A 27,012-nucleotide genomic window follows, 5' to 3' on the forward strand; every position below is an offset into this window, starting at 1 on the left:
GTACAATTAAGTATGTGTATAAGCAGAAACGGGTCATTTTATTGTAGAACAGTTCAGAGCAGCTGTAAGGGCTCTTGCTCAGCTGCTTATGGCCACAGCAAGCTGTTCTAGCAGCCAGAAATCAGTGTTACAATGTCTTCTTTCTTACACCCATGCTGTTGTTACGGAAGCTGCAGCCTAGAGGTCCAAACATTAATAAGTGTGTGTGTGATTTTTCTTGGAGAAAACACTTTGGGATGCTATTTTTTGTCTCCAGACAATACAAGTTACATTAAGAAACTAAAGACATGATAGAGTATAATGTGCACATTTAGTGTCCTTCGGTAACTGTACTGTTCGAAAAGTCATCTTGCTAATATATATGCCAGTGTCAGCAACTCCATTTGTAGTTCTGCTTCTGTTCAAGTTTCTCATTCTTTGCTTGGGTTTTAGTTTTAAGGGAAATGAGTTTTAAATGATAGATCCTTCCATGGGACCAGGTTTTTTTAATATGCTCAGTATAATCTGTCTGCTAAATAATTATCAGACATCTATTACTGTTGTTACATAATCACCTGTATTTATAGAGCTATAATTAAAATCTGAGCAGAGATAACACTTCCTGACATGAAAGCTGAACTGCTGTATTTCGTACATGCATTGCAGTGGTGGAAAAAACAGAAAATACTAATTCCTTTTATATTAAAGACAGACTCAGCTGGAAATATATAGTACCTTTTTTAATAGGTAAACTTGTCTCAAGTACCGCAACAGTCAGTATTTTTGGTTTAACAAACGCACATGTTCCTACATTTTAAAAGCTTTTTTTTCCTGTTGCAAACAACTGGGGAAACTGAGTACGAAGTGCTTTCAAAAGTATGACTTGTAAAAAAAAAAAAAAAAAAAAAAAAAAACACAACCCCCCCCCCCCCAAATCTCTGGAGTGGTTACAGTAATGTTAGGCATTAGTTTACTTATACTATGGCAAGTTCCATTTTATGATTTTTAACGCTATGATGTTCCTCTTATATAGCAAATATACATAGTAAAATCAGATTCTTGAAGTTAGTAGTAAACAAAGACTGCATAAGACCATGGGTAGATTTAAGATAACCAATAACTAGTCCTTATACAACCTGAAAGAGCTTTGCTGACTGGTTGCCTACAGTTGATGATATTAATCTGCATTTCTAGTTTGCCTTGGCAACACATATAATTTATGAAGTGGGAACTTAAAACTTGGAGAGGAAGTTGTTGTTGAGCAGTGCCTTTTAAGGGCTGAATCCTTTAAGGTATTAAACCCCTTTACTTCTCACTGATATATATGCATAGAAATTTAACAGGCCTAGCATTTAGCAGGGTGGTCCTTAAATCTATGTATGTGGGACAAAGTAGGAATTACAAAAATAAGGACTTTTCACAGCATAAACTTGGAATGAAAGCTGTATGTAGAGATCACCACAGTTCTAGCCACTTAAAATGAACTACACTGGCCAAGAAGTATGTAAACTTCAGAAAAGCTAGACTCTTCAAAAACACTCCCTGTCGGCTCTGTATAGGGTTTTTATAATATTGACTATAGTAGGAGTACATTTAGGTTAACTTGAGGCACCTTGAAAGATCTTGCATTAGACACTTTTGGTGATGTGTGATCTTGTAGAATGTTGTTTAGAAATTGTATGCAAATATTAACATTTAAGGAGGTGACATATAAGCCAGGAAAAACAATGTCATAAATATTGACAAAAAAACAGTGGGAGTATAAGCTTACTCAGTTTTTTTCTACCAGTGTTTTGAGCTGGAGTGTGAGAGCAATTAAGAAGGGGTACCAGCTGTGATGGTGTAAGGAATTTGTTTTATTTTTTTAAGTGGACACCAGGAATTTGACTAAGCCCACAAACTTGTTTTGCATTCATACTGAGCAGCTATTAAAAATAGATTTTTTTTAATTTTTTTTTTTAGTTTCTGTAAGCATTCTGTACCAGTGCCCAGAGGTGGATCTTATGGAGAAAGGAGGAAAACCAACTGAAACACAGTTGACTCTGTGGCACGTGGCTGATCATTGGGGCTGTGTGAAATTTCACCGGCTGTTTTGATTCTACACTGTTTTGTCTCATTTTGAGCTCGAAACAGTGAAACTGAATTGAAACAAAGGGCTTTGAAACAGCCTTGAAATGAAACGAAGCTAATTGAAACATTTTGAGTTTTGAAGCAGCCAACAGGCAGGTGGTGGGAGACAGGGAATAACCAGGGCTGCGCTCCCAGCGGCTCTGCAGCCCCATGTGGCTCAGCTAGGCGGGAGCGCAGCCCTGGCTCTCCCCGCCTTCTTTGGCTGGGCTTTGGGAAGCTGATCACAGCCCAGGGGAGGGGAACTGAGCCTGGGCTCAGTTCTGCTTTCCAGCTCTGCGATCGGGTTGGGGAAGGGACCTGAGCCGAATTGCTACGATTGGGCTGGGGAAGGGAACTCAGCCCGATTGTAATGCTGGGGAGGGGAACTGAGCTATCAGGCTCAGTTCCCTTCCCCAGCTCCCCGGTGGCAGTACCCGGCTTCCCTCAGATCAGGGGCCTGCAACCCTGGGAGGACTGGCAGTGCTGTTTTGAGCTTTCCCATTATAGCATATGGGCAAAACGTCAAAGTAGCGTTGAAACAGCCTCACTGTTTCGATGAAACAAAAGGGAACAGCAGTTACAAATGAATGTGAGATTCGAAATGAAATGCTGTTCCATCTAAACCTCAAAACTCAAGTCAAAATGGAACAGTGCTGTTTCACACAGCTGTACTGATTATGAATACTCTATCAGAGCTGGTGTTGAAAATGTTTTTTTTTTTTTTAACTGACAGATGTTTTAACTTGTGTGCTTTTTACTGTCATTTAAAAAAAATCTTGGTTTGGAAGCTCTATGTGAATGCATCAGTGTTTTTTACCCTGCTACCACCATCAAAAGCACCCCCTATTTATCCTGCTCCCCTGTCCCAGTACAGATCCTCACCCACTGCTTATCCCCCTCCAAGCCTTCAGCTCCATCCTGGCCACACTGCCTCCCCCCCACCTTCTACCTTCAATGCCAACAGCTGTTAGAGGTAGGGGTAGACTTAGGAACCCAGGAACAGCACATTGCTAGAGAGGGTTGAGAGGTTTAGCAGGCTCCAGTGACTGGCAAAAACCTGGTAAAAGCTTGGTGCATGCACAGTGCTGTGCTTCTGCTGAGACAGCAGGTGGCACTACCATGATCCTCCTCTTTCAGGGCTGTCCTAGCTCTTTTCTTGCCACAGAGCTTAAAGCTGCAGTAACTCCATGTTTTTATGTAACGGAAAATGTTTTTATGGACTTTTATGGATAGGTTTCCAAGGATAGCTGTCTTTTTCTTCTGAAATTTGGCTTGACTTTCTAGCCATACTTCCTGGCTAGAAAGTCTCAATTTATGGGACTAGCACCTCAATTTATGCGGCAGGCCCCATCTGTATTCCTGGTCCTATATACATTGTCCAGGCTGGTATCCTGTAGAGCTGTTGAAATTTAGGTGTTTCTGGTCTTGCCTTTTCATGTTCTTTTCCCCATAAGAAAGTTAGGCTAAGATGTCTGGTGTGCCTTTGAGAAACCATTCTGTCTTGAACTGGAATTGGTATTTCAGAGGTTAGTAGACTACATAATTGCTAGTTTGTGAGATTTGTAGAATTCTACTCAGCCTGTAAGAATAGTGTCAAATTGGCAAACAGTTGACTGTGACAGCATTGTGCAATTTGCAAGGTGGCCTATTGATTGCAAAAGTTGAATTACTTTACTGTCTATATACATATATCTATATATCAGTTGAATACAATGTTTCATTGATATACTTACAATTTTAAAGCAACTTGGAAGCCTACCAGTTCCTCAATCACTATATTAAAATAAATTATAAATACCTTTACATTTTGGTGTTTGATTTGGGGTTTTTTATCATGGAAAACCAGAGCTCCCCCTGCCCGCTTCGCTTGCCAGGATGCAAGTCCAGCTGTGGCTGCCCTTTCTGCCCCCCCAATGCTTTGTGGTGCTGAGAAGCCCATATATGCCATTGCCCCTCACTTCCCACCCACAGCCCCTTGCCCCCCAGCCATGTCAAAGGAGGCCCCCAGCTGCCAGGACTACAGGGCCAGGCACCTGGGGTCCTCAGCCTCGTGCCCCCTTTGGTAGTGCCGGAAGCCTGGTTGCTGCCCATGGGAGGCAGTAGCTACTGTGGCCGGAGCAGAGTGCACATCTCAGCTTTCCCCTGTAGCTTGCACAGCTGGAGCAGAGCCCATGTGCAGATGTGGGTTTGTGGCAATGGGTTCAGGGCTCCCTGCCCTAGTGCCCTCCTCCGGGGCTTTTGCAGCCTAGCAGGTGGGGCCCAGCAGGGCAGAGTGGAGTGGGGAGGCTTGGTGCCATGGCTGGAAACACCATGCTGCCATGGAGATTCTCCCCCTACCCACCCAGCAGTAGCAGGGGGCATAACTGCTCTACCACTCCCACTGTTGCTGTGCAGGCAGGGGGTGCCTCCTGGCAGTCGTACTGAGCCTCCTCACCATGCTCTGCCCTGTCGCCCTGGGTCCTACCTGCTGGGCTGTGGAGGCCCCGGGGGGAGGGCAGCAAGGTGTGGAGTCCTGAGCCCACAGCCACCAGCTTGTATCTGCCTGTGAGAAATCTGAGGGACAGCTTCCTGCAGGAGCTTGTGCAGAGGTGGGGAGCCAGTACCCCCCTCCCCTCGGACAAGCTGTCCATGGTTCCGTCCCCCTCTCTATCCGGGCCCTGCGGATGTGCATTCCTGGCTCTGGGCCCAAAGCCCCATGGCCCCTCCCCCCCAATTTAACTGTGGGGAGTGGCAGGAGCTGCTCTCTAGGCTGCCTGGATGCCATGTGCATGTATGTTTGTACACATGGTGGCCCCTGCCTGATTGCCCTCCTTCCATTTCCCCCAACCCCATGCAAGCTGGAACTCTGTCAGTCTGCAAGGGGAAACCTTACCACTTCCTGTGTTTTTCTTCTTTAAAGATGAAAATGTGTGGTTTTTTCTCCTGGAAAGGAAAAAATATGCGTTTTACCATGAACAGAAAATCCGGATCCCTATGAATTCAGTGACCCTGGTTTTCTCTGTTTTAAAAATTACAAATTCTCTGATTTAAAACCCACAAAACCACACTTTTTTTTGTGATTAAAGTTAATTGTCACTATATATAGTATGTGTGTTGGTTGAACATGATGTTTCACTGATATACTTACAATTTTAAAGCAATTTGGAAGCCTACCAGTGCCTCGATGATAATGAAATAAATTCTAAATACCTTTAGATTTTGGTGTTTGCTTTTGGGCTTTATATCATGGAAAGTCAGAGCTCCCCCTGCCCCCTCTGCTCACCAGGACGCAGGTCCAGCTGCAGCTGTCTTCCCCACACTGCTTTGTGGTGCTGAGTAGCCCTGATATGTCAGTGCTCTCCCCATGCCATTGGCTTTCACTCGCTACCCACAGCTCCCAGCCTCCCTGAGCCTTACTGGCCTTCAGCTGCAGGGGAATCAGGGACCTGGCCCCCAAAGCTATGGAGCCAGGGACCTGGGTCTGCAGCCCCCTACCCCCTGCAGCAACCCCCAACCTCAGCTACTGCATGTGGGAAGTGGCAGCTGCTGCAGTGGAGTAGAGCCCAGGTTCCCCTCCCCCACAGGCGGCATGGCCAGAGCAGAGCCCATCAAGCGGGAGGGGAGTGCAGGCTGCCTGCTGTGGGCTTGGGCTTCCTGCCTTGCTGCCCCTGGGCTTCTGTGGCCCAGTGGGTGGAACCTGGCACAGCAGGGCAGAGCGGGGCGGGGAAGCTGAGTGCTGCTGCCATGAGCCCCTTGCTGCCATGGCAAGCATCCCCTGCCCTCCCAGCAGCAACAAGGGACACAACCCTGCACTGCCACCCTGCTGCTGCCAGGCAGGCAGGGGACACGGTGGCACGGGGTCATGGTGGTGGGACTGATCTTCCCCACCCCACTCTGCCCTGTCATGCTGGATTCTGCTCTCTGGGCTGCAAAGACTCTGGGGGGAGGGCAGCAGGGTGGGGAGCCTGAGCCCACAGCGGGCAGCCTGCCTCTGGACCTGCTGTGCACACATCTGGGGGCCATGTGCCCCCATACCCCCCCAGGAGTGTGTGCGGGAGTGAGGAGCCAGTCCCCCTCCCTGCCCCCCCGATGAGCTGCCCATGACCTCTTCTCGCTCCTTGTCTGAGCCCTGCGACTGTATTCCAGCCCCGGGCCCCAAGCCCCACAAACCTCCCTAGCTGGGCAGCAGCCCTAGCCCTAGCCCTAGCCCTAGCTCTGCCCCGCTCTCTCCCTCATTATAGGCGCCTTAATACCCTTCTTTCCCTGACTTACCTGCAGGAGCTGCTCTCCAGACTGCCTGGTGGCCATGTGCATGCGTGCATGCTCATAGCTCTCTGTGCCTGACTGCCCTCCTCCCAATCACCCCAACCCCTTGCAGGCTGAAACTCTACCAGCCTGCAAGGGGAAACCCACTGTTGCCCATGTTTTTCTCCTTAAAAGAGAAAATCTGGATTTTACCATGTTTTTCTGTGGTGAATGGAAAACTTGGATCCCTGCTGATAATCAACTTCTGCTGCTGCTAAAGTGCTCCCTATTTCTTTTTGCTTTAGTTAGTTTCCCTCTTATTTATGGCAAGTCCTTAAACGCACAGGATTTTCTTTAAGTATTATTCAGCGTTAGCAAGGATTCCATAATTGCCTTCAGTATTGAATTGTTTTAGATAACGTTTATTTCCGAAGAACTTCCAAGCTCACAATTTTTGCATCGGCTGCTGTCCAGTCTATTATCTTCAGCAAAGGGTCCAAACCTGCAAACCATCCCCGTTGTCTCCTACTGCAGTTCCATGTGATGTGGTTGCAGGATGGGATTCAAACTGCTGAAGAAAAATGGGAAAAATACCAAATGACTTGGTTTTGAATTTTTGTACATAAATGATAATTTCTGCATGAACCTTTGCTCACACAAAAGAGAGTACATTGAATTGCTTTTAAGTATAGGGTTCTGGAAGAGCATTTCTGTATTCAGTGCTATTAATAAAGGAATAGTTTCTCTGTAATGGTGAACTTACAGTAATTTCTGAAGGAAATAACTATTTAGTATTTAGTTAGGTACACTATATAATGGTAAAACTCTTTTAATCTGAACATTTAGCAATATTTCAGTTCAGTCCCAGAGACCTGAATATTTAAAGAAAAGAGAATGCACAGAGCAGCTTCTTCAATAGTAATAGAAGAAAAATCTTCCACTGTTGGAAAATTACAGGCTGTGTAGGTGTTGAAATGCCTGCTGCTTCAAATTCTATATTGGCAGCAAGCCAAACAGCTGAACAGTTCTGACTTAAAGGGGAAGGTCCTGCTTTCCTATAAATTTCTAATTCACAAAGCTGGTTGTATTTTCCCATAGTATTGACTGCTTAACTATTGAATTTGAAGAGACAAATCATTATCCTTCAGCTGTGTAATGCTTTTGGTTCTTTTAAGATTTGCTTGGAATTGTGCCATTAATGTGATAAACTTTAATAAGCCTACAAAGCTATTTTATACACATATTAAGATCAGCACAGGAATAAAGTGTTATTAACTAAAATAATGAAGCTATTGCGTAAAAAAACTCAACAAGCTGTAAACAGCACAAAATTATTAATCAGCAAGTAAACCTAGTTGCAATAGCCAATTTAATATCATCCTTTCATTGGTTTAAAAGATTTTTTGGATGCTCTTTGTTTTTAAATTGGGGCTTAACCATCTGTTCTACAAACATTGTGGGGGTAACTTTATTAACATTGCCTTTTTTAAACTTTCTCTTCTCTAATATACTTTTCACAAATTTTGAATGGATTTTAACAATGGGTTTGAAACAGCTTTGGCTTTTCAAAACTTGCTGACAACTGTTTGCAGAAAACATTTGCAGATGAGACATTGACATCCTAGTGGAGGTTTAGGTATTTAAAATGATAATTAGCTGTAGGTTTCATCTCAATTCTTTGGGGGGTGGGGCGTGAGACTAGCAGCACTGGCCTCGCCCCCTCCCCCCCACTCCATCCCCTCAGTCTCCAGCATCATGGTGGTGCACTGCCACTGCCACCACCTGTCTGTAACGCTCTTGGAGCACTCTGATTGGTTACTGAAACAACCAGAGTACTCCAAGAGTGTTATGGACAGACAGACAGACTAAGTACTTTATTATATTCGAATACTCTGGTATTATGAATTTTGTAAGTATTTCAGTGTTGTTGGCTAAATGCTCAGATGATGATAAAAATCTGAATTATATAAAATAAAGTTTTAAATTACGCTTAGCATTCCTAAAATTGCTGCCGTGATGGAAGTGAAATATGCTGGTGGCCAGCCAGTTCCCATGTTCATTCAATACTTCTGTGTAATTAAAAGGACAATTGTGTAAAGCTTTTATATATTTGAAGTACAGTACAAATTAATTCAGACCTTAACCTTGTGAAGCAGTTAGGCAATTATTGTGTCCAATTTTAATGATGAGGACGTTAGATGGAAGGACTAAAACTATGAGCCTACAATGTATTAAGATCACTCATCAAGTAATTCTTATGGATGGGAATTAAAGGCCGGATTTGCTGCCCTGCAACCCAAAGGATCTTCCTTCAGGCCAGGCTGTCTCAATAAGAAGCAACAAACAATATGTGAAAATGTGAAGTAGCCATGCTTGACAAAAAACGTCACCTGTGACTTGTCACTCTTACAAATATATCTTAGTTTTACCTGATTTTTGTCTGTAATTAGTTTTAGTTTCATATTGGCTACTGTTCTCAACAAATGTAAAATGTATTCTCTATTTACTATAAACTTAAAGACATCAGATGAATATTATTTCCAGTACTTGTCTACTGCCTTTGACTAGAAGAGTGATTCTCAAACTTCTTAGATTCAAGGCTCTGCCTCCCTAAATCTTTCTGAATTTGGCAGCACTCTGGATGTGAGTGAAACAGTTTCACCCCGTGGCAGCAGAACCTGGAGATGGGTACTAGGTGGCAGAGCATGAGGCATGTTGGAGCCAACTGTGGTAGAAACCTCTCTGCGTAATGTAATGCAGGCACTTGGCTTTTCTGCTCTAGCCATTGCTTAGTTCACCTCTGGGGCATTTCCTGAAAACAAGCACATGCAGTTTCACCCCATATTGGTATTGTAGCCCCCTTCATAAGTTTTCACAGCTGAGAACCAATGGCATATGGTATTTATAGGGTACGGTAGGGGTTTAAATATTCTAATGTTGTTTTTAATTATTTTATACTGTTGGTGCTAATTGAAGTGAAAAGGGAGATGAAAGGGTTGGCACCTTCTAAAATCAGTTACTTTATTTAAGTCCATTCACACACATACTTAACTCCACTCCCACAGGGATCTATTATGAAATTGGTAGGAGTACATGTAATAATAAAGTTAAGCACATACCTTAGGGTACTGTTACATGTTGAACTTAGCACATGATAATTGCACTTACACTGCTAGTGTCCAAGCATTGAAGTAGTGAAGCACATGTTAATTGCTATCATGGCATAGTAAAGTTAGGCATTTCCGGAGGGGAGTATCTCCAGATCCTTTACCTAACATCTTTTGAGCTAATGTTGGACTGCTCTATAGAGTTAATATGATCAGGGAACTCTGAGGTGGTGGGGGAAGGGTGACCATCTTCCATTCTTTCTCCCTGCCTCCACTCCCACTGCACTGATGCCTTGCCAGTTCAAGGCTCCAGTGCAGTGTAAAGGCTGCAGGCAGGCTTCAAGGAGTGACAGTGGCATGGCATGAGGGCTGGTCCCAGCTCCTGCATTGCACAGGAGCCTGTTTAAGGGCTGGGACTGGCTCCTGTGGTCTCATGTCTCACTGCCAGTCCTGGAACCACACTGAAGTTGGTGCCAGCCCTGGCACTGACTAGCTTCATTGTGTTGTGGGGCTAGGTGCTGGTGTCACTCCCAGCCCCAGCACTGCTCTGGAGCTTTGAAGTGGCTCCCATGTGTCTTGGGTCTAAAACTGAGCTGGTATTGCTCCCAGCCTCCACACTACACTAGAGCCTGGAACCGGCTGCATTGCAGTCCCAGGGCTGAGAATCAGCTGATTTTTGGTCTGAGCCCTGGGACTGCACCCAAGCCAGTTCAAGACTTTGCAGTACTACAGTCTATATTTAGATCATAAATACAAATTGTAATAAACATTAACGCAGAGTTGGAGAAAGAAATATGGCCTGTGAGCTTGTCTGGCCCACAGTGGGTCCCTTGGCACCACCCAGCCCAGGCACAGGGGACACCCTAGGTCATGGCATGTGCAACCAGTCCTGCCAGCCTTGGGCACATAGTGGGGCAGGGGCTGTGTGGCAGCTTGACTTCACTTCCCAGCAGCTAGGGATGTGAAAGGTTAAATGTCAGTTATTGTTTCATTCAGGACGGGGCACAGTCTGGCAGGGAAGGGAAGCTGCACGGTGCCCCAGAAGGTGGCAGGCCAGGCAGGCAAAGGGTGGGAAGGCAGAGGGACGAGGAGCTAGGGACTAGAACCCAGTTAGGGGTCTACCTAACTTGAGGCGGCCATTTTTGTTGACTGAACAGGGCGGGTCCCACCATGCCTCTGGCTGAGGGGCCCTGCCCCTCACGGTCAGTTGTCAGGAAGGACTGTCTGTCATGGTCCTTCTCCCCCCTACCATGATTGGTGGAGATGGGCAGTGCCATATGAGAGATGGTCCTCGTAGCCAGTCAGTGGTGGTTGGTGGTAGCCATCTCCCTTCTACCTCCTCCTCCTGGTGAACTGTGCAGCAGCCATAAGGACTCTTGGCTCCCCAGAGGAAGCCAGCATTTTATTTTTAGTAATATATATCTTTCAGGGAGCCTGGCAAAAGTGTGGAGCCCCCCCCACTCCAATTAGTTTCTGTGAAAATTGTGAAATTTGCTATTTTGGTAGGTCCCTACCCATAGCCTGTGAGGTTAAGAGGAAAATGGCAGGAAGCCTAATGATTTCTCAATTAAACCATTAGCTGCTCATTCTTAAGTGCTACATCTCTCCCAGAGCAAGGCTTAACGTGGTCTGAATCTTCTGACTGGGCTTGCCATTGCCCCCTCCTCCCCCTGCCCCCGCTTCACAAAGGGTCCTGGGAGTGGCTCCCAGCAGCAACTGTCTGAGCTGCTGTGTGTTATTGGTTAATCATTTAATCAATATAATTAGAGGAGGTTAAATGGATAATTTTTTAAGCAACATTTACATCCCTACTGGCAGCCCCTGCAGCAACAGCTCACTCTGCTTGGCTGCCACTGCTAGTGTTTCGGCTGCCACAGCTGGACCAGGTTCTGCTGCCCTGGTACCTTGGCCCATATGCCCCACATTTATAACCAGGAGCACTGGATGGAGCTGGAGTGTGGGTGGGTGAGCATGGTCTCCATGGAGACTAGCCCAGGAACCCGCTGAGCAGGGTGTGCTTAGCCAGGTGGATGGGATGGGGCTGTGGGTAAGTGTGGAGCAGCGTCCTAGAATAAGATTGGCAGGCAGTGCCAGGATCGCAGGGTGATGACAGTGTAAGGCTGGGGCTCAGGGCAGAGCTGAGTTTCCCTCCCTGCACATCTGTGCAATAGATGCCAGTTCCCTGCCTGCCCATGGCTCCATCCCATCCACCTGGCCAAATGTGCCCTGCCCTGTGGGGGTCCTGGGCTGGTCTCCATGAAGACTTGTTTGCCTGCTCCATCAGGCACCTCTGGCTGTGTGTGTGGCGTGGACGGACTGGCGGTTGGATGGGGATCAGTTCCATCCCACTCCTCACCCCCCATGCTGGGCCAGATTAGTACTCCCTTCCCTCCCCCCACCCCCCGCCCCAGCAACAGCTTACCAAAACTCCTAAGTGGCCCTTCAGCCCAAATAATTACCCACCTCTGCATTAATGTGTGATTTCTTAGAAAACTTTCTAATCAGGTCATGTTAATATTTACTACGATCTAAGTATAACCTGTGCTAAGTGTAATTGTAACAATACTCTTAATTCTTAAAGAGAGGGTTTTAGATTACATAGTTTAAAAATATTGGCCAAGTATTTTACGGGAAAGCTGTATAAAAAATGTGGGATATAAATAAGCAAATCAATCAGCAGAAGTCCTCGACTTTAGGAAAGCTGACTTTAACAAGCTCAGGAGGCTTGTTGTCAAGGCCCTGAGGGGCCATGACTCAACAGGGAGGGGAGTCCAAGATAAGTGGTTGCTTCTTGAGGGAGCAATCCTGAAAGCACAACGGGTGTCCATCCCATCTCAGAGGAAGGGTAGCAAAAGGGCACGGCAACCTCCTTGGCTCATCGGGGAACTCATGCACCTTCTACATATAACAAGAGAGGCATATAAAGGATGGAAGACAGTATTGCCACAACGGAGGAATGTTCTGCACTGATCTACACCTGCAGGGAGTGAACCAGGAAAGCCAAGGGTGCAACTGAACTCCAGCTGGCTACATGTATCAAGGACAATAAAATGTTCTTTTTCACATATGTGGGGAGTCAGAAAAAAGCAGCGGTAACATTGGACCCCTGCTAAACCAAGTGGGACAACTGACAGCCAACACCCAGGAAAAAGCAAACCTGTTTTATATCACTTTCCATTGGTTTTTCACCAGCCCAAAGGGACCGCCCTGTCTAACATGATGCGGGATGGCCAGGGTGAGGGTGAATTTATACCCAGCATCTGTGTAGACCTTGTAAAGTAACACCTTGAGAGGCTGGACACCTTCAAGTCGCCTGGTCCTGACAGCTTGCACCCCAGAGTACTTAAAGAGCTGGCAGGCATCATAGTCCAGCCATTGGCAAGGGTATTCAAGCACTCGTGGCACTCAGGTGAAGTACCCAAAGATTGGAAGAAGGCCAACGTGGTGCTTATCTTCAAGAAAGGGAGGAAAGAGGATCTGGGGAACTACATGCCAATCAGCTTTACCTCAATCCCTGCAAAGGTTTTGGAAAAAATTATTAAAGAGATCATTCTAGACAAGCTGGGGGATGGCAACATCTTGAGGGATAGCCAGCACAGGTTTGTTGTGGGTAGGTCTTGCCTGACCAATTTCATTTCTTTCTATGCCCAGGTGATGTATCACGTGGACAAGGGAGGAGAGATTGACATCATATATCTGGACTTTAAAGAAGCCTTTGATCTGGTGTCCCATGATCTCCTCCTGAAAAAATTGGCCAACTGTGGTCTCGGCTACATTACAGTCCAATGGCTGGGGAATTGGCTCTGAGGTTGGACCCAGAGAGTGGTAGTTGATGGAAGTGAATCATTATGGTGCTCCGTGTCCAGTGGTGTCCCATAAGGCTCCATCCTTGGACCCGTACTCTCTAACATCTTTATTAATGATGTGGACACTGGTGTCAGAAGTGGACTGACCAAGCTCGCCGATGACACCACACTTCGGGTAGAGCGTCCACACCCAAGGATAGGCTGGTGATCCAGGCTGACCTTGATAGGCATAGAAAGTGGGCGGATAAAAACCTGATGGCATTCAGTATGGATAAATGCAAGGTATTCTACCTTGGAGGCGGGGGGGGGAGAAGAAACGTTTCGCACTTTTATAGGCTCGGCAGTGCTACACTCACTAGCACCATGGCCGAAAGGGACTTGGGGGTCATGATTGACCACAAGATGAACATGAGCCACCAATGCGATGTCTCAGATGGTAAAGCTACTTCTCAAGCAGATCTCAGGATGTCATCCTCCTGCTGTACTCGGCCTTGGTGAGGCTGCAGCTGGAGTACTGTATCCAATTTTGGGCTCCACAATTCAAGAAGGATGTGGAGAAGCTTGAGAGAGTCCAGAGGAGAGCCACATGCATGATCAAAGGGCAAGAGAATAGGCCTTATGAAGGCCATGGGACTCTTCATCCTGGAAGAGCGCTGGCTCAGGGGTGACCTGGTGGCAGCTTGTAAGTTATAAGGGGGGGACATCAGGATCTGGGGGAATGCCTGTTCACCATGAACACCCCAAGGGATGACAAGATCCAGTGGTCATAAACTCCTCCAAGACGGTTTTGGGCTGGACATAAGGAATAATTTCTTTACTGTCTGACCCCCAAGGCCTGGAATAGACTCCCTCCAGAAGTGGTGCAAGCACTTACTCTGAACACTTTTAAGAAATGTTTGGACCCTTATCTTGCTAGGATCCTATGACCCCAGCTGGCGTCCTGATGGTGGGGCTTGGGGCCTGGAAGACGCGGCCACAGGGCCCCGTCAGGGAGCAGGATGGAGCTGCAGATGGTTTGTCTTGGAGCTGCGGTGGGGCTGGCTCCCTGCCACAGCATGCACTCCCTGAGGAGAATGTAGGGAAACATGTCTCACAGATCTGTGCACGGATGGGCTGCAGGCTTGGGCTCCCTGGCCTACTGCCCTCCCTCTGGGGTCTCTCTAGCCCAGCTTGCAGGACCTGGAATGGCATAGCAGAGCCAAGTAGGGTGGGGAAGCTCCTTGCCTCTGCAAGCTCTGTGCCACCATGACAAAATGCCCCCTGCGTGCCTGGCAGGAGTGGGTGTGGCAGCATGGGGTTGTGCCCTTTGCTGCTGCTGGGTGGGCAGGGGATGCTACTTGGCAGGTAGCTCTTATAAAATACCACAAGGTTTCAACCTCCAGAGTAAGGTGTGTATAGGACATCTCAAAACCGCTAGCCCCTGCTATATTGTGGGTACTTTTTGATCGGAGAAAGGCTAAGGGATATCACTCTGATAAAAACCTGCCCTTGCTGTGGCGTTAGGGATCAGCAGCAGTTCTTATCTGTTTGTCTCTGGCAGAAGCTACAACCATTAGCTAAACATCTGGACCGGGTCTGGCCTTTGGATTCTGTCTCAGTGGTCTAAAGGTGGAGATAGTAGGTCCTGAACAGCTTCTACTTCTCCATGCTCTTGCCTAGGTGTACGTGTTGAAGGTGTTGGTGTGATGGTTACAGGATTCCATACAGGCAGATTGATCAGGCACCTGACTAGACCTCTTACACATGCACCATAATTCAGAGGGTTGATGCTTGCCTACTATATTTTTAAATAAATTTGCAGTCTTACCAAAATGATTGTTGGGACAGGGTATAGTATAGAGAAGTTATTTTAGACTATTGGGACTTTGTATGAATTTAAAGATGGTGCAAGAGATAAGTTGTAGTGACGATGGTACAGAAATTATGCGAGAGGCAAGGATTTCTCAGGGTGATATCTTTTATTGGACCAATTATAGTTGGGAGAGAGACAAACTTTCAAATACAAGACATGTCTTGCATTCAAAAGCTTTTTCAAATTTCTCCCAACTACACAATTAGTCCAATAAAAGATTCCGTCATAAGAAATCATTCTCTTGTATTATAAGTATTTGTTCGGTCATATTATGCATTAGATGATGTGGTGTTGGAAACTACTTGTGGTTATGTCTCCAAAAAACTGTTTGTTATTAGTGCACCTGGGTGAGACTGAGCTTTTTGGTTATTTAAAACTGTCTTTGATTTGTTCAGAAAAACAGATTACAGAACCTTGAATAAGAAATTGTTAGCATGAGTTAAGCCTTTTAGTTTCTCATTGGGTACTTGAGTATCCATGATTTCCTCTGGTGGGTGAGTCCAGTATTTTAGGAGTTTTTCAGCAGCGCTCTTGCTGGATAGATCTTGATTCTAACCCCTGCCTCCTCTTCTTGTTGCCATCACTCTGTTTCCTTTCCCATGCGTTTTCTATTCCCCTTCATTTTTTTTCTCTGATTTCCCCCTCCCCCGCTTTGTTCTCTGTACTATTCTGTGCATTTCTTGAAGGTGTTTTGTTGTCATGAAAGTTAAGCAGTGTAATTTAATCTAGCTTTTCCTATTCAACTATTGTTTGCTTAATCTTTGTTTTATTGTATGTAAATAATCTTTAAAAAAAATAAAACATACTTTTCTGCCATGTGTAGATTGTAATGTATTTTCCATCCGTACTATATTCTACTATTGTCTTCCGTCTCTCCAGCACATGTGCAGTTCTCTGTCTTTCCTTGTTTATCTATGGAATCTTAAAAATAGCATCATGACATATCCCACTTGTCTCAGATGCATTTTCTTTTTGTGTTACTGCATGTACAGACTGTCAAACTCACCAACTTAGTAACTTACTGACTGCTGCTGGTCAAAAAAAGCTGCACACTCTGAGATGCATCTTTCTTGGGCTCCTGAAAGGAAGGAGCTTGCAGCATTTAACTTTTAGGCATCTGGCCCTAAGAGTAGAGCCCAGAACCTTTTAAGTGTCTAGACTGTCTACACTCTCTCTCCAAGTTAGGCACCCCCAAAATGTGATCCGAAACACACAGCAAACTCCACTGGGTACAGCCTTGTTTTAAGAAAAAGAACGGACTGCAGCAGGAATCAGTTGGTGTGTGTTCAGTGATTGAGCTCCTCAGGGAATTGTGACTGTTTCTGGATGCAAAATGAGCTTGGGCACCAGTTGCTCATACCTGCAAAGACTGGGACAGTTTTGAAAATGTGGTCACCTGGGAAATATTAATGTCAATTGGGGAGCTCCTTGTGGAGTATTGGTCCCCCAAGGATTATATGACAGATGAGCTGGGATATTGAGGATTACAAATTTGACCTCACGTGCCTAAATCCCACTTTAGGCATCTCTGTCCTTTTTGGAACTGGCCCATAACCTTGAACATGCCTACATATTACAACAAGCTCAGAGGGCCTACCCGTTGGGTTTATTCTCTGCACACTGGTATGTTAAGAAGCAACTCACTCAAAGTCATTATCTCTATTAGGAAGCAGCCCTGACATATTGAAATATCTTTTCTTTAAAATAACTTCTGTTTTTTTCCTGAGGTATATACTTGGGATATTCCATATAGAAATATTGATTTTTTGATTTTTATTTATTTATTTATTTATTTTTTAATGCTTGTAGTGGAAGTTATTCTTTAGTGTAGCTTTCCATTATGTTACCTCTTTATAGTTTCAAGAAAATAGCTGAACGTAAAGCCTGGACGCAAAAAAGTTATTTTGTGAATAGTAGTTGTTCTCTTTCCGAAGCTCTGAACTAAGCATGTTTAATCTTAAAACTATGATGTTTAAAACTATGCATGTGTATTTTGTTCCTTTTTTTGTAAGCTCTGGTCAAGATATCCAAGGAACAAGTGTGGTTGCAAATCTTCCAGTCCTTATGCGACAGAATCCTGCAGAGACGCTTCGGAGGGTTTTGCCAAAAATCAGAGTAAGTTGGCATGCACCAAGATTTGAATTAACAAGATTTTTTTTGTTAATAAAATTATTGTAATCAGTAAATTAATACTGTAAATACAATAGCTGAAACATGGTATGGTAACAGTGAAGATCATGTTTCTGCCATGGGAATTTGGAGAAAATGACCTGTATTGATTTTCATTAGCAGTTTGCATATATATAATTGAATTGTAGATTTTTGCTACTCATCAGTCATCACAATTATTAGATTTTTTTTTCCTCAGGAAAATGTTCGTAAATTTTTAACAGTTCTGCATTCTTTTTTAACGAGTAAAAAAAAAGCTGGTTACTGTAAAGTTTACCATTGTTAGCTAGCCTGTGGAGGTATATTTGCCCATGTGTTCATAATGGTATACATAATTTCCTTAACCATGTTCCATTTTCTGTGAGAGAAACGTCAAGAGTTTTCCTGCTGCCCTTTGGAGTTGTACTTTTTTTGCTTTTAGCTTTCTGAATCATGGTGGCACACTCAAAACCCTTTAATATGGTAGTTTTGAAACTTCCTAAAGTCATGGAAGCTCTTCATATCACTTCTGTGGAACTCCTACCCTTATCCTATGAGGCACGTGGAGCCAGGCATCTTGGTCCAGCAGTGGCCTCCTGACTCACTCCATCGCTGCCCCCAACCTCTTTGGAACCTCTGATGACCTATTGCACAACTCCACAGTTTCACAGAACACAGTTTGAGAAACACTGCTTTAATAAGTTGTAATTAGTTATGGTAAAGGCATGCATGAGAAGCAAGGTTTGCTTAGGAGTTTCTTTTATTGGACTAATTACATATGTAGAACAGGGGCTTTTGGGCACAGAATGCCCTTTGTCAGGTCTTGAAAGTAGATACAGCCTAAGTTAAATACCAGGTAAAACAAATAATTGTTTTAACTCCATTATGTAAATTAAATGTTCCCTTAAAGAAGGGCAGGAGGGCAATAAACCAATGGAGCAAACATGACTATAAACAAAGTAAGGAGCAAATGAAAGATATACAGTTGAGCTGTATCTACTTCTTTTCCAGACCTTTTCCATTCACTGTGGAAAAACACAGAACATGACAGGTTTCCCTTTGCTGGCTGGCAGAGTTCCAGCCTGCAAGAAGTTGCAGAGAGTGGGATGCAGGGGGCATCGTGTAGGTATGTGCGTGGGGAGGGGGTAGATGTGTGCTGCCTGCTGCAGACTCGGGGCTGCCTGTCCTGCTGCTTTCTCTTTGGGAGGCCTGTGCTAGCCACACCACCATGGTGAGCTTTACCTGCCTTCCTGGCAGCAGCAGGGGTGGTGGCAGTGTGGAGGCTCTTGGGGAGGAGGAGGAGGGTAGCAGGGCAGGGAGTCCTGAGCCTGCAGCAGGCAGCCCACATCCGCCCCTACCCCTCTGTGGGCTCCACTTGGCTCTTCTCTGGCCGTGCTGCCAAGGGGTTCTGGGGGGGAGGAGAGGTGGGAACCATCAATTTAGCCCCCACTCCTCTCTCCCCCTCGGCAAAAATAAAAGTAGGTATTTATGCTCCCAACTACATAGCTGATCCAATAAAAGGCATCACCAAACAAACTTTGCTTCTTGCATAGTCCTTCAACCATCATGGCTGTAACAACCTGATAACCATATCTATATGTAGCAAGGATGTATACTGATGTACAAAAAAAGTGTGTGTTTTTCAGTTAGTCTTTCACAGTTGAAAAGACCTGTTAAGATGCAGGCTAGTGTATCTGAAGCCCCAATGTGCTACAGTTCAGGCAGGTAGCATAGCTTTAAAGGTGTTGTTCTGTATCTTGTACTGCTTTTCAATCAGTTTGGGGTAGTTGAGGTAGAATCAGCTATAAAAACAGTATCTAGGAGTTTTTAATGATGGGATATATTTGCCATGTCTTTCATTGGTTCCTATTTCTGCTAATGGAAACAATTAGCAAGCTCAAACTTTTTTACTTTGTTTTTTTGCAATTGAATCTGTTTTTATGAAAATCACAGCTTTCTAATTAGAATTTGGTCCCTAACATGCAATTTAAATAGGGTGATCTGTTTTTAAAAAAATAGATTTTACTCTATTATTTGCTATACTGTGTTTAAGTCTAACATAACTAGTTGCTGCTTTTCACTGTTTTAAGCCTTGGATTAGATAATACATAAATTGGACACCTGCTGTCTCATACTTAAGTAAATGTTCAAGTCAAGTCAAATGGAGCTGATTTAACAGTGATGAATATAAGTTCTTTCAACAACCAAAAACTATGCTACTGATTGATTTTTATATATTAATCTTGTAAAGAGTATAAGAGTTGTCACTGTTATGGACTCAGCTGACTTAAAAATATCAGGTTCTTTGAGGCTTCCATTGAAATGCAGGTAGAAAATATTCCTTGCTCTGTCTGAAGCTGCAGAGATTTTGAACGTGATAGACATATCTAATCAGTAACTTCTCAGGTGGAGATACTTTTTTTTATATTCAGCAATCTGTCTGGGCACACTGACTTTTAGAACCTGTTTATAATAAGATTTTTGCTCATGCAATAAATTTATAATTGACGGAAGCAAGATTTCCAGAGTTCCTCTTAAGCGAGTTGATCAGGAGTAAATTCTAGTATAACTTATACTCCTTTGGCACTTCTATTATTAGAATCTCCCCCAAATAACGATGATTTAAGAGGAAGAAGCTCATGACTTAAGCACATTTTAGAATGTCAAGATTCTGGTACTGTGAGTTCCAGAGGATTCAGAAGTGTTGAAGATTGTGTGAAATTGCAGTGGTCATTTGTACTTCACTCTGGTTCTAATGTTTTCCTGATGGTTAAAGATAGCCCCCAAAAAAGAGACAAAAAGTGATAGAGACTAGACTACAGATCACTTTTGTGTAGGTGTATTGTCTAGGTTATAATGGCTGCCAGTGCATTCAGATTTAATTGGTCATGAACCTGTGTGTGTGTGTGGGGGGTATGTTTGTTTTGGATGGGGAAAAATACAACATTGTCTTGAGAATCACTCTTGGAAAACTTAGTTTTGAAGATCTGATTTGGGACACTTGTAGTAATTTTGTGACTAACCCTAATTTTGAGGATAAATTTCTAAGGCCCTTTTTCAAATATGCATATTCTAGAAGTTGCATGAGATTTGTCAGTTTGAAGGTCTTGTCAGTTGAAGTTGTATATTCACAGAATGAGTTAGTAAACAGGGAGAAAAAAAATTACTTTTTCATGTTGCTTTGGTAGTCCAAAACATCCATGATATGAAGGGGACTCTATAGAAACCAGAAGCCACTTTTTCATGTACGTAACTTTTTTTGGTTTTAATTTAGTGAAATTTGTTGATACGTTTCATTTATAGTGGTGGCCTTCATGTTATGTATATTTTAGGGAACTCTTCACTAAGAAATAGGTTGAAATTATGTATTTTGGGAAGATGGAAATAACTACATACTAATCTGAATGGAAGGGTTCTATATTCTCTTAGGAGTCTTTTTATCCACCTAATACTGTCATGCTTAGAACCTTTTTAGAAATTAAGTAAAAACAATTGTTTCTCTGTATTTTCCATTATGTCACATGCTCAGCAATGGGCTGAAGATAATGGGTAATATAGCAAGGAGAGTAGAATGGTAGAACTTACATCTTCCGACATTTTCATTAAATGGTCTTCTATTCTCCAAGGACATATTGGGGAAAGGGGTAAGAGGAGGGAGAGTGTGTGAGTGCTTTTGTCTTTTTGAAGTAGTTGACCAATTCAGAATAGATTTTATTACCTTAAGACAGTGGTTCTCAACCTTTTTAAATACCTGCTCTTAGTTTTTACCCCTTTTTTACCATAGACAAATAGTAGAGCAATTCTTCTGTTGTAAAGAACTCTGAATGACCACCACAGGTCAAAGTTTTTGATAATAGGATTCCTGTGTGAAGTCCCTGGGTTTATCTTGTGAATCATGTTTGCACACCTAACAGCACTAACACTGAATGGCACTTGGCACCTTTGAAAGGATCTCAAGGTACCTCAGGGTGCTGCATCCTGCAGCCTCAAGAGATGATCAGACACTGGAAAAATGGTCTTCAGTGTCTTCTATCTAATAAGTGGTAATGTATCTTATGTATTTTACTCCTTTGATTATTGAGCTTTTATAGAGACTAACTGCTTAAGCTGTGCTGATAAACCTCCCTTTGGTTTTACCTCTCCTTAAGCCTGGTGCTTTACACTTGCAATGTTAAGAAAAATAAAGACCAACAAGCAGTGGTCATATTGCCTGTGGAAATAGTGTCATAATGCATTCTTTTTCCTAGTATACTAAACTGTAAGGCACTTTGGGAGAGCTTGTCTAACTGTATCCTAATTACAATAGTCAGTCCAATAAAAAATACCACCCTAAGAAATCCTTGCCTCTCAGAACTTAAAGTAATATCATTCTTTGCTTCTGGGGCACAGATCCAGCTAGTTCATTGTAAGGTGTCCAGATTAAAAAAGCAAGAACAAATACATCAGCAAAACTTGCTCTGTAATTTATGCAGTCCAGAACATGATTACTTGGCAAGTATTATCCTCTAATATACATAAATGCATGCTCCAATACACATTTGTAATCAGAAATGCATTTGATTTCACAATACAGGGATGCCTTTAATACTGAGCATCACCTGTCAACTAGGGGTGCAGACAAAAGTGACAATTTTCACCTGATCTGGCAACAGAAAGTAGTTTATAGGTTTGACCAAACACAAGTGCATGGCTGCAAACAGCTTCAAAAAGGGCTGATTGCATGAAAATCTGACCCCTCCTTGCATGAGGTATCAGATAAGGATGTTTCAAAATGTAGTGTCTGTTGTAACTTGTCTGCCAAACTCCTTGCCTGTCAGTGTTTTCAGAACGGGAGGGGGGAAAGGGAGTGGAGGCAGTTCAGTCGGGGGGGGATTTCACTCTCCCCTTGGAGGGTGGGGTGGGTGAATTGGAGCCCCCCAAGATGGGGGTGTGCTCCAATTCACCCACCCCACCCTTCAGCACCATATGGGGAGTCACAAGAACGCGCTCCCTCTGCTGCCTTTTCCCCTCCCATTCTGAAAACAGTTAGCACTGTCAGAGAGCCTGGCCGTTGCTGTGGGAACCTGGCTGCAGGCTCCCAGCCACAGCTACATTCCCCTGCCCCCTGGAACCAACAGTGAACTTCTGTTTGGTCTGGGGTAACACTGTAACTCGGAGTACTTTGCAAAAATTGTTCTGACTTATGGGCTGGAGCTGAACTTCTGTCTGTCCCATAGGTATTCTGTCCCTAGATCTGTGCGAAGGAACTGTTGTTCTCTGATTCTGAGATGAACAAATGACTACTGAAACAAATATGTTTAGAACTGAGGAATAAAATAGGCTGTCAGTCTGTTTAAAGACTCGCTGAGTCAGTGGTTCCAGCATCAGGTTTAGTAGTAAGGTCAGGTTAATAGACATTTTAGATAAAATTTCTATGAGAAATTGTGACTTGAGAATGCAAAGCACTAGAAAAGCCTGTACATTTACCACAGTTTCTCCTGTTACTGCCATGCACACTTCTGTCTCATTTTAGACCCCTGCTTCTAAACTAACCTAATGACTTGGAAGTTTTTGACGTCTCTACTTAAAATACTGAATCCAAGATCTGAGATATTCCTGATCCAATTATATGCTTTGAAAGTAGGAGATCCCCTGAAATTAAGGTGTGATGCAAATAACCACCTTTCTTTTTCTTAATTTGATATTATACAGTTGAGATTCTTGTTTCAATCAAAGCTACTTTGCACCAGCCTCTTCAGTGTTATTGCTTTTTATTTTCTATTGCTTTAGCTTCTTAACTCTCTGAATTACTGTGTCTATATGGCTGTGTCCAGACGAGCATGGCTATTTGTTTCCCTGGGGACAAGTAGCAGCGACCCACCTTGCACCACCACTACTTTTTCCCAGGAAACACCCATGTGACATGCGCTCTGGTTACCCTGAGCAACTTTGCTGGCCCCAGCAACCTTACCTGTGGTCCTGGGGGCCTTGGGGAGCTGTAGCTGCAGTTTTTTTTAAGCTGGGAGCCTGGCTGGCAGTTAAAATTTGGCTCCGACCCAGTAGGCTCCAGTTTAGGGTGGCGTGCGTTGCTGCCACGTGTGTGGCCCCACTTCTTTTGGCGTGGGTTTCTTTTATCCCCAGGATTTCCCTGGGTCAAAAAAAATGCCCTGCGCTGCAAGGTAGCAGTGTGTGGAATGGTTGCATGTGTGGTGTGTGGCACCGCAACTTACGCACAGCCATGCTCATCTGGACATGGCCTATATGTGGCAAAAACAAGATTTTGTTGTTTCCAATTTAGGGAACATAGTGAACAAACAGCTGAATGAGCTAAATATTGTAGCAAGAAAAGCCAGTGTGATCCTTAGCTATATAAACAGGAGATTAGTGAATAGGAGTAGAGAGATGATGTTTACCTCTGTATATGGCATTGATAATACTGGTATTGGAATAGTGTTTATAATTCTAGTGTTAGGTTTTTTTAAAACAACATTGAAAAATTGGACAGGACAAAGAACAGATGCATATTACTCTGGACCAGAGAAAATGCCTTGCAGTGAGAGACTTCTCAAAGAACAATCTGTTTAGTTTATCAAAAAGAAGATGGAGAGAGAACTTGATTACAGTGTGAAAGTAGCTTCATGGGATGAAAATCCTGGTTATTATAGGGCGCTTACTTTTACAGAGAGAAATACCAAAAGATAATGATTAAAAAATGAAGCCAAACAAAATCTAAATACAAATTAGGTACACATTTTTAACAGTAAGGATGATTGATTAGCTTTTGGAACAAACTGAAAGGAACTGGTAGATTCTCTCATGCTGTTTTTCTCTCTCCAAGTCTAAAGATTGAATTCTCCTCTGAAAGATATATTTTAGTCAAACAAGTTTTGCTAAATACAATGATAACTGAGTGAGATTCAATGGACTGTGATATGAGGGTGTCAGTCTAGATGATCTTATAGCCCTTTCTGGCCTTAATCTTTATGAATTAAACTCTGTTAAATATATGTGAACATTTTGACTTCTGTCACTTCTGGTATACGCATTTTCTTTAAAGGCTTATTTGCTCCCCTGGGTTTACTTCATTAAACATAAAAACAAAATAAAACAACCTTTTGTTTTCCCATTTTTTTCCTTGGGTTTTAATATGTGGTGGTCTTAGAGTAAATACTTAGCACGGACAGGTGCTTGTGTTTATTATTTATTATTATTTTATTTTCCTAATCTTTCTTCTGCTGAAGAAATACCACTGCTGATAATGTATATCATCTTCAAAAGTGCACAGAAATGTGTATCATCTTCAAAAGTGTAATCCAATTCCATTTGAGATTAGTGTGTGTCTTCTCACTTCAAAAGTAGTCAGATGGTCTATTTATCTCCCTTTTCCTTGATTTCACATCTGTAAAATAGGGTAATGGGACATAAGCACCTTTTTATACATTTAGATTAAGATAAAAAATGAAAAGAATGAAATTCAATGAATACTAAATAATAGGTACTTGGCCTTCATTGCTTCGTTCTCATTGTGCAGGACACTCATTTTCTCATTTTGTGTATTGCAGTTTTCTCAGAACTCTCAGAAATTATTCTTGTGGATCCTATGGATAAAACAAACTGAGAAAAGAGTATTTGAGGAAGAAAAATTATGAGTGGCTGCATATTTAAAACATTATCTTCACTGGCTGGCAGAAACTGATAATCTTGTATATATAAGTTCTAGAATTTTGCAAGCAAGTGGAATTTTTTTCTTTTGAAAATCTGTTTTTACTTAAAGTTTTTTTTTTTTTTAAAAACAACTAACCACAGGCATTTTAAGGCTGACATATTAAAGGATGTGGTCAATTTAATTTTGTTTAAGTGATTAAGCGTATGGTTGCATTTGGAGTGTCTGTGTTTGTTTAATCACCAGTATTGGGCATCGTTGGAATTTTAACATCAAGGCATGCATATGAAATATTTGTGCATCCTCTACAGTTGAAAAGCAGTGATACCTTGTAAAGGGTTTCTCCTCTGTAGATCCCCACCTTCTGGATATCTGCATGCACCTCCTCATGAACCTTGGTAATAATTGAAATGCAGATTAAGAGAAGGCTTAGACATACTCCTCAGTATTTATTCTGTGCAGCAAATGACTCCTTTTATTTGACACTGACAGTCTAATTCCTGTTTAATCTCCATGGTTTTTGTATCACCAGAAAGAGCCTTTTGTTGTTATTGATTTAGTTAGGTTTGAAAGTGTATATTTAGCTGAACCTTTCCTTAATGCTTTAGTTGTAGATTAAAATTCTGCTGGTTTTTTTTTTTGTGTGTTGTTTTTGTTTTGTTTCAGACCTCCACAGCCACTCACCTCGCCTATCTTAACAGTTAAGGTTCTGTATCTTCCTTCAGAAATTAATCCCCAAATAATCAAGTTTGACAGTATTTTGGTATTTAAAAGCTTGAATAGGCATAGGTTCTGCTTCAGAGTTGTATTTCATTTACCTTTTTATTTCTCTAATCCATTCTAAAGCTATTTCAAAATATAATTATTTCCCTTTAAATTTTTTTTTTACCTCATTTGCCTGTCAATTAGTAATCTGTAGTTGGCATTGATAGGTTTTGCTTTTACAGTTTGAGGGGTGGAGGTGCTGGGCTTGCTTTTAACCCTTGTTTGCTCTCTAATGTGACTTCAGTCTCCATTTTAAATTATTTGTACTTCCATTCTTTTGTAATTTTTCTAAATCTTGTTTCTTTTGGTTCTTAATCAAAAAATCTTGCCATATCAACACCAACATACAGTTTATAGGTCACTTCCACTTACAGCATTCTTTTGAGATGATTCTGTTGTTAAGGAACATAAAACACATTCTGCATTTTCTTCTATTGCTGCCTGAACTTAAGTTGTCCTTAGGTTTAGGGCATTTTACTATAGCCAGTGAGTATTGTAAGCCACTCTGGGTGCATCTATACATGCATTTTACTGCAGAGTGGACTAATTAACTCCACAGTAAAACATCACATGCGTTCCTGTATTGGGCCTCAGTAAAATAATTAACTCTGCTGTAAGATAGTACTGTCGGGATAGTGCTATCTTGTGGTGGAGTGTAGTTTACTGTGCTGACATGCATGTGTAGATGCTGACCACGGGCATAAGATGCACCCTCTCAGCCCAGCCAGCTAGGGGCTTGCTCCACCCTGGTTCAAATTGCTGCTGTCCTCGATGCCCATGTAGATGCTGTACCTGGGAGCAGTTTACTCCAGCGCAAACTGCTCCAGAATTTATTGTATCGCATTATCTGCACATGTAGGTACACCCTCTCAGTGCTTTTTTTTTTTTCTTCCAGAGAATGTGAATTTGTGATCTCAGGCTCCATCCCTTGACTAGGAAAAAAAAGTTACTTACTAGTAGCCATAATTCTCTAAATGGGTATCCTCCTCTACAGATCTACACTTGCTTATCTTTGACCTTTGTATCCTACATTTTTATTTCCTACTTGAAGTCTGTGGAACTGAAGTGGGGATGGAAGACCAATATATTTTCATAGGTGGAACTCTGCAGTTCTCAGTGCAGGCGTCAATTCAGGCACATGTTTAAGCAGTCTAGAAATTTACATTTCAATGTCTCCCGAGGTCCATGAGGAGGCACATCCAGAGAATGTGTTCTCACACATGCTTATCCAGAAGGTATGGATCTGTGGAGGAGACTATCTATTTGGAATCTTGAGTTATTGGTAAGTAACCTTGTTTATATTGTGTGTCCAGTGTATGAATTAAAAGTGAATTAATTTCTTCTCTGTTCTAACAGAATCTATGTTGGTTTCTCAATTTT

The 27,012-nt window shown here is 42.9% G+C and overlaps 1 protein-coding gene across 7 annotated transcripts in view; it reads left to right on the plus strand.

Moving 5' to 3' along the window:
- PPP4R4 (protein phosphatase 4 regulatory subunit 4) overlaps nucleotides 1-27,012 on the plus strand; it is a 134,028-nt gene that overhangs the window by 36,912 nt on the left and 70,104 nt on the right. For 6 of the 7 annotated variants that reach the window (XM_090033932.1, XM_090033930.1, XM_090033934.1 and 3 more), the window contains exon 3: nucleotides 17,090-17,192. In XM_090033932.1, coding sequence (XP_089890058.1) covers nucleotides 17,090-17,192 — 103 coding nt within the window. Of the gene's footprint in view, nucleotides 1-17,089; nucleotides 17,193-26,813; nucleotides 26,915-27,012 lie in introns of those variants that run through there. The other variant, XM_090033936.1, reaches the window with a different exon arrangement.

Source organism: Crocodylus siamensis, chromosome 2, assembly GCF_052110815.1.
Source record: "Crocodylus siamensis isolate JL-2025a chromosome 2, ASM5211081v1, whole genome shotgun sequence".
Classification (NCBI taxonomy): domain Eukaryota; kingdom Metazoa; phylum Chordata; order Crocodylia; family Crocodylidae; genus Crocodylus; species Crocodylus siamensis.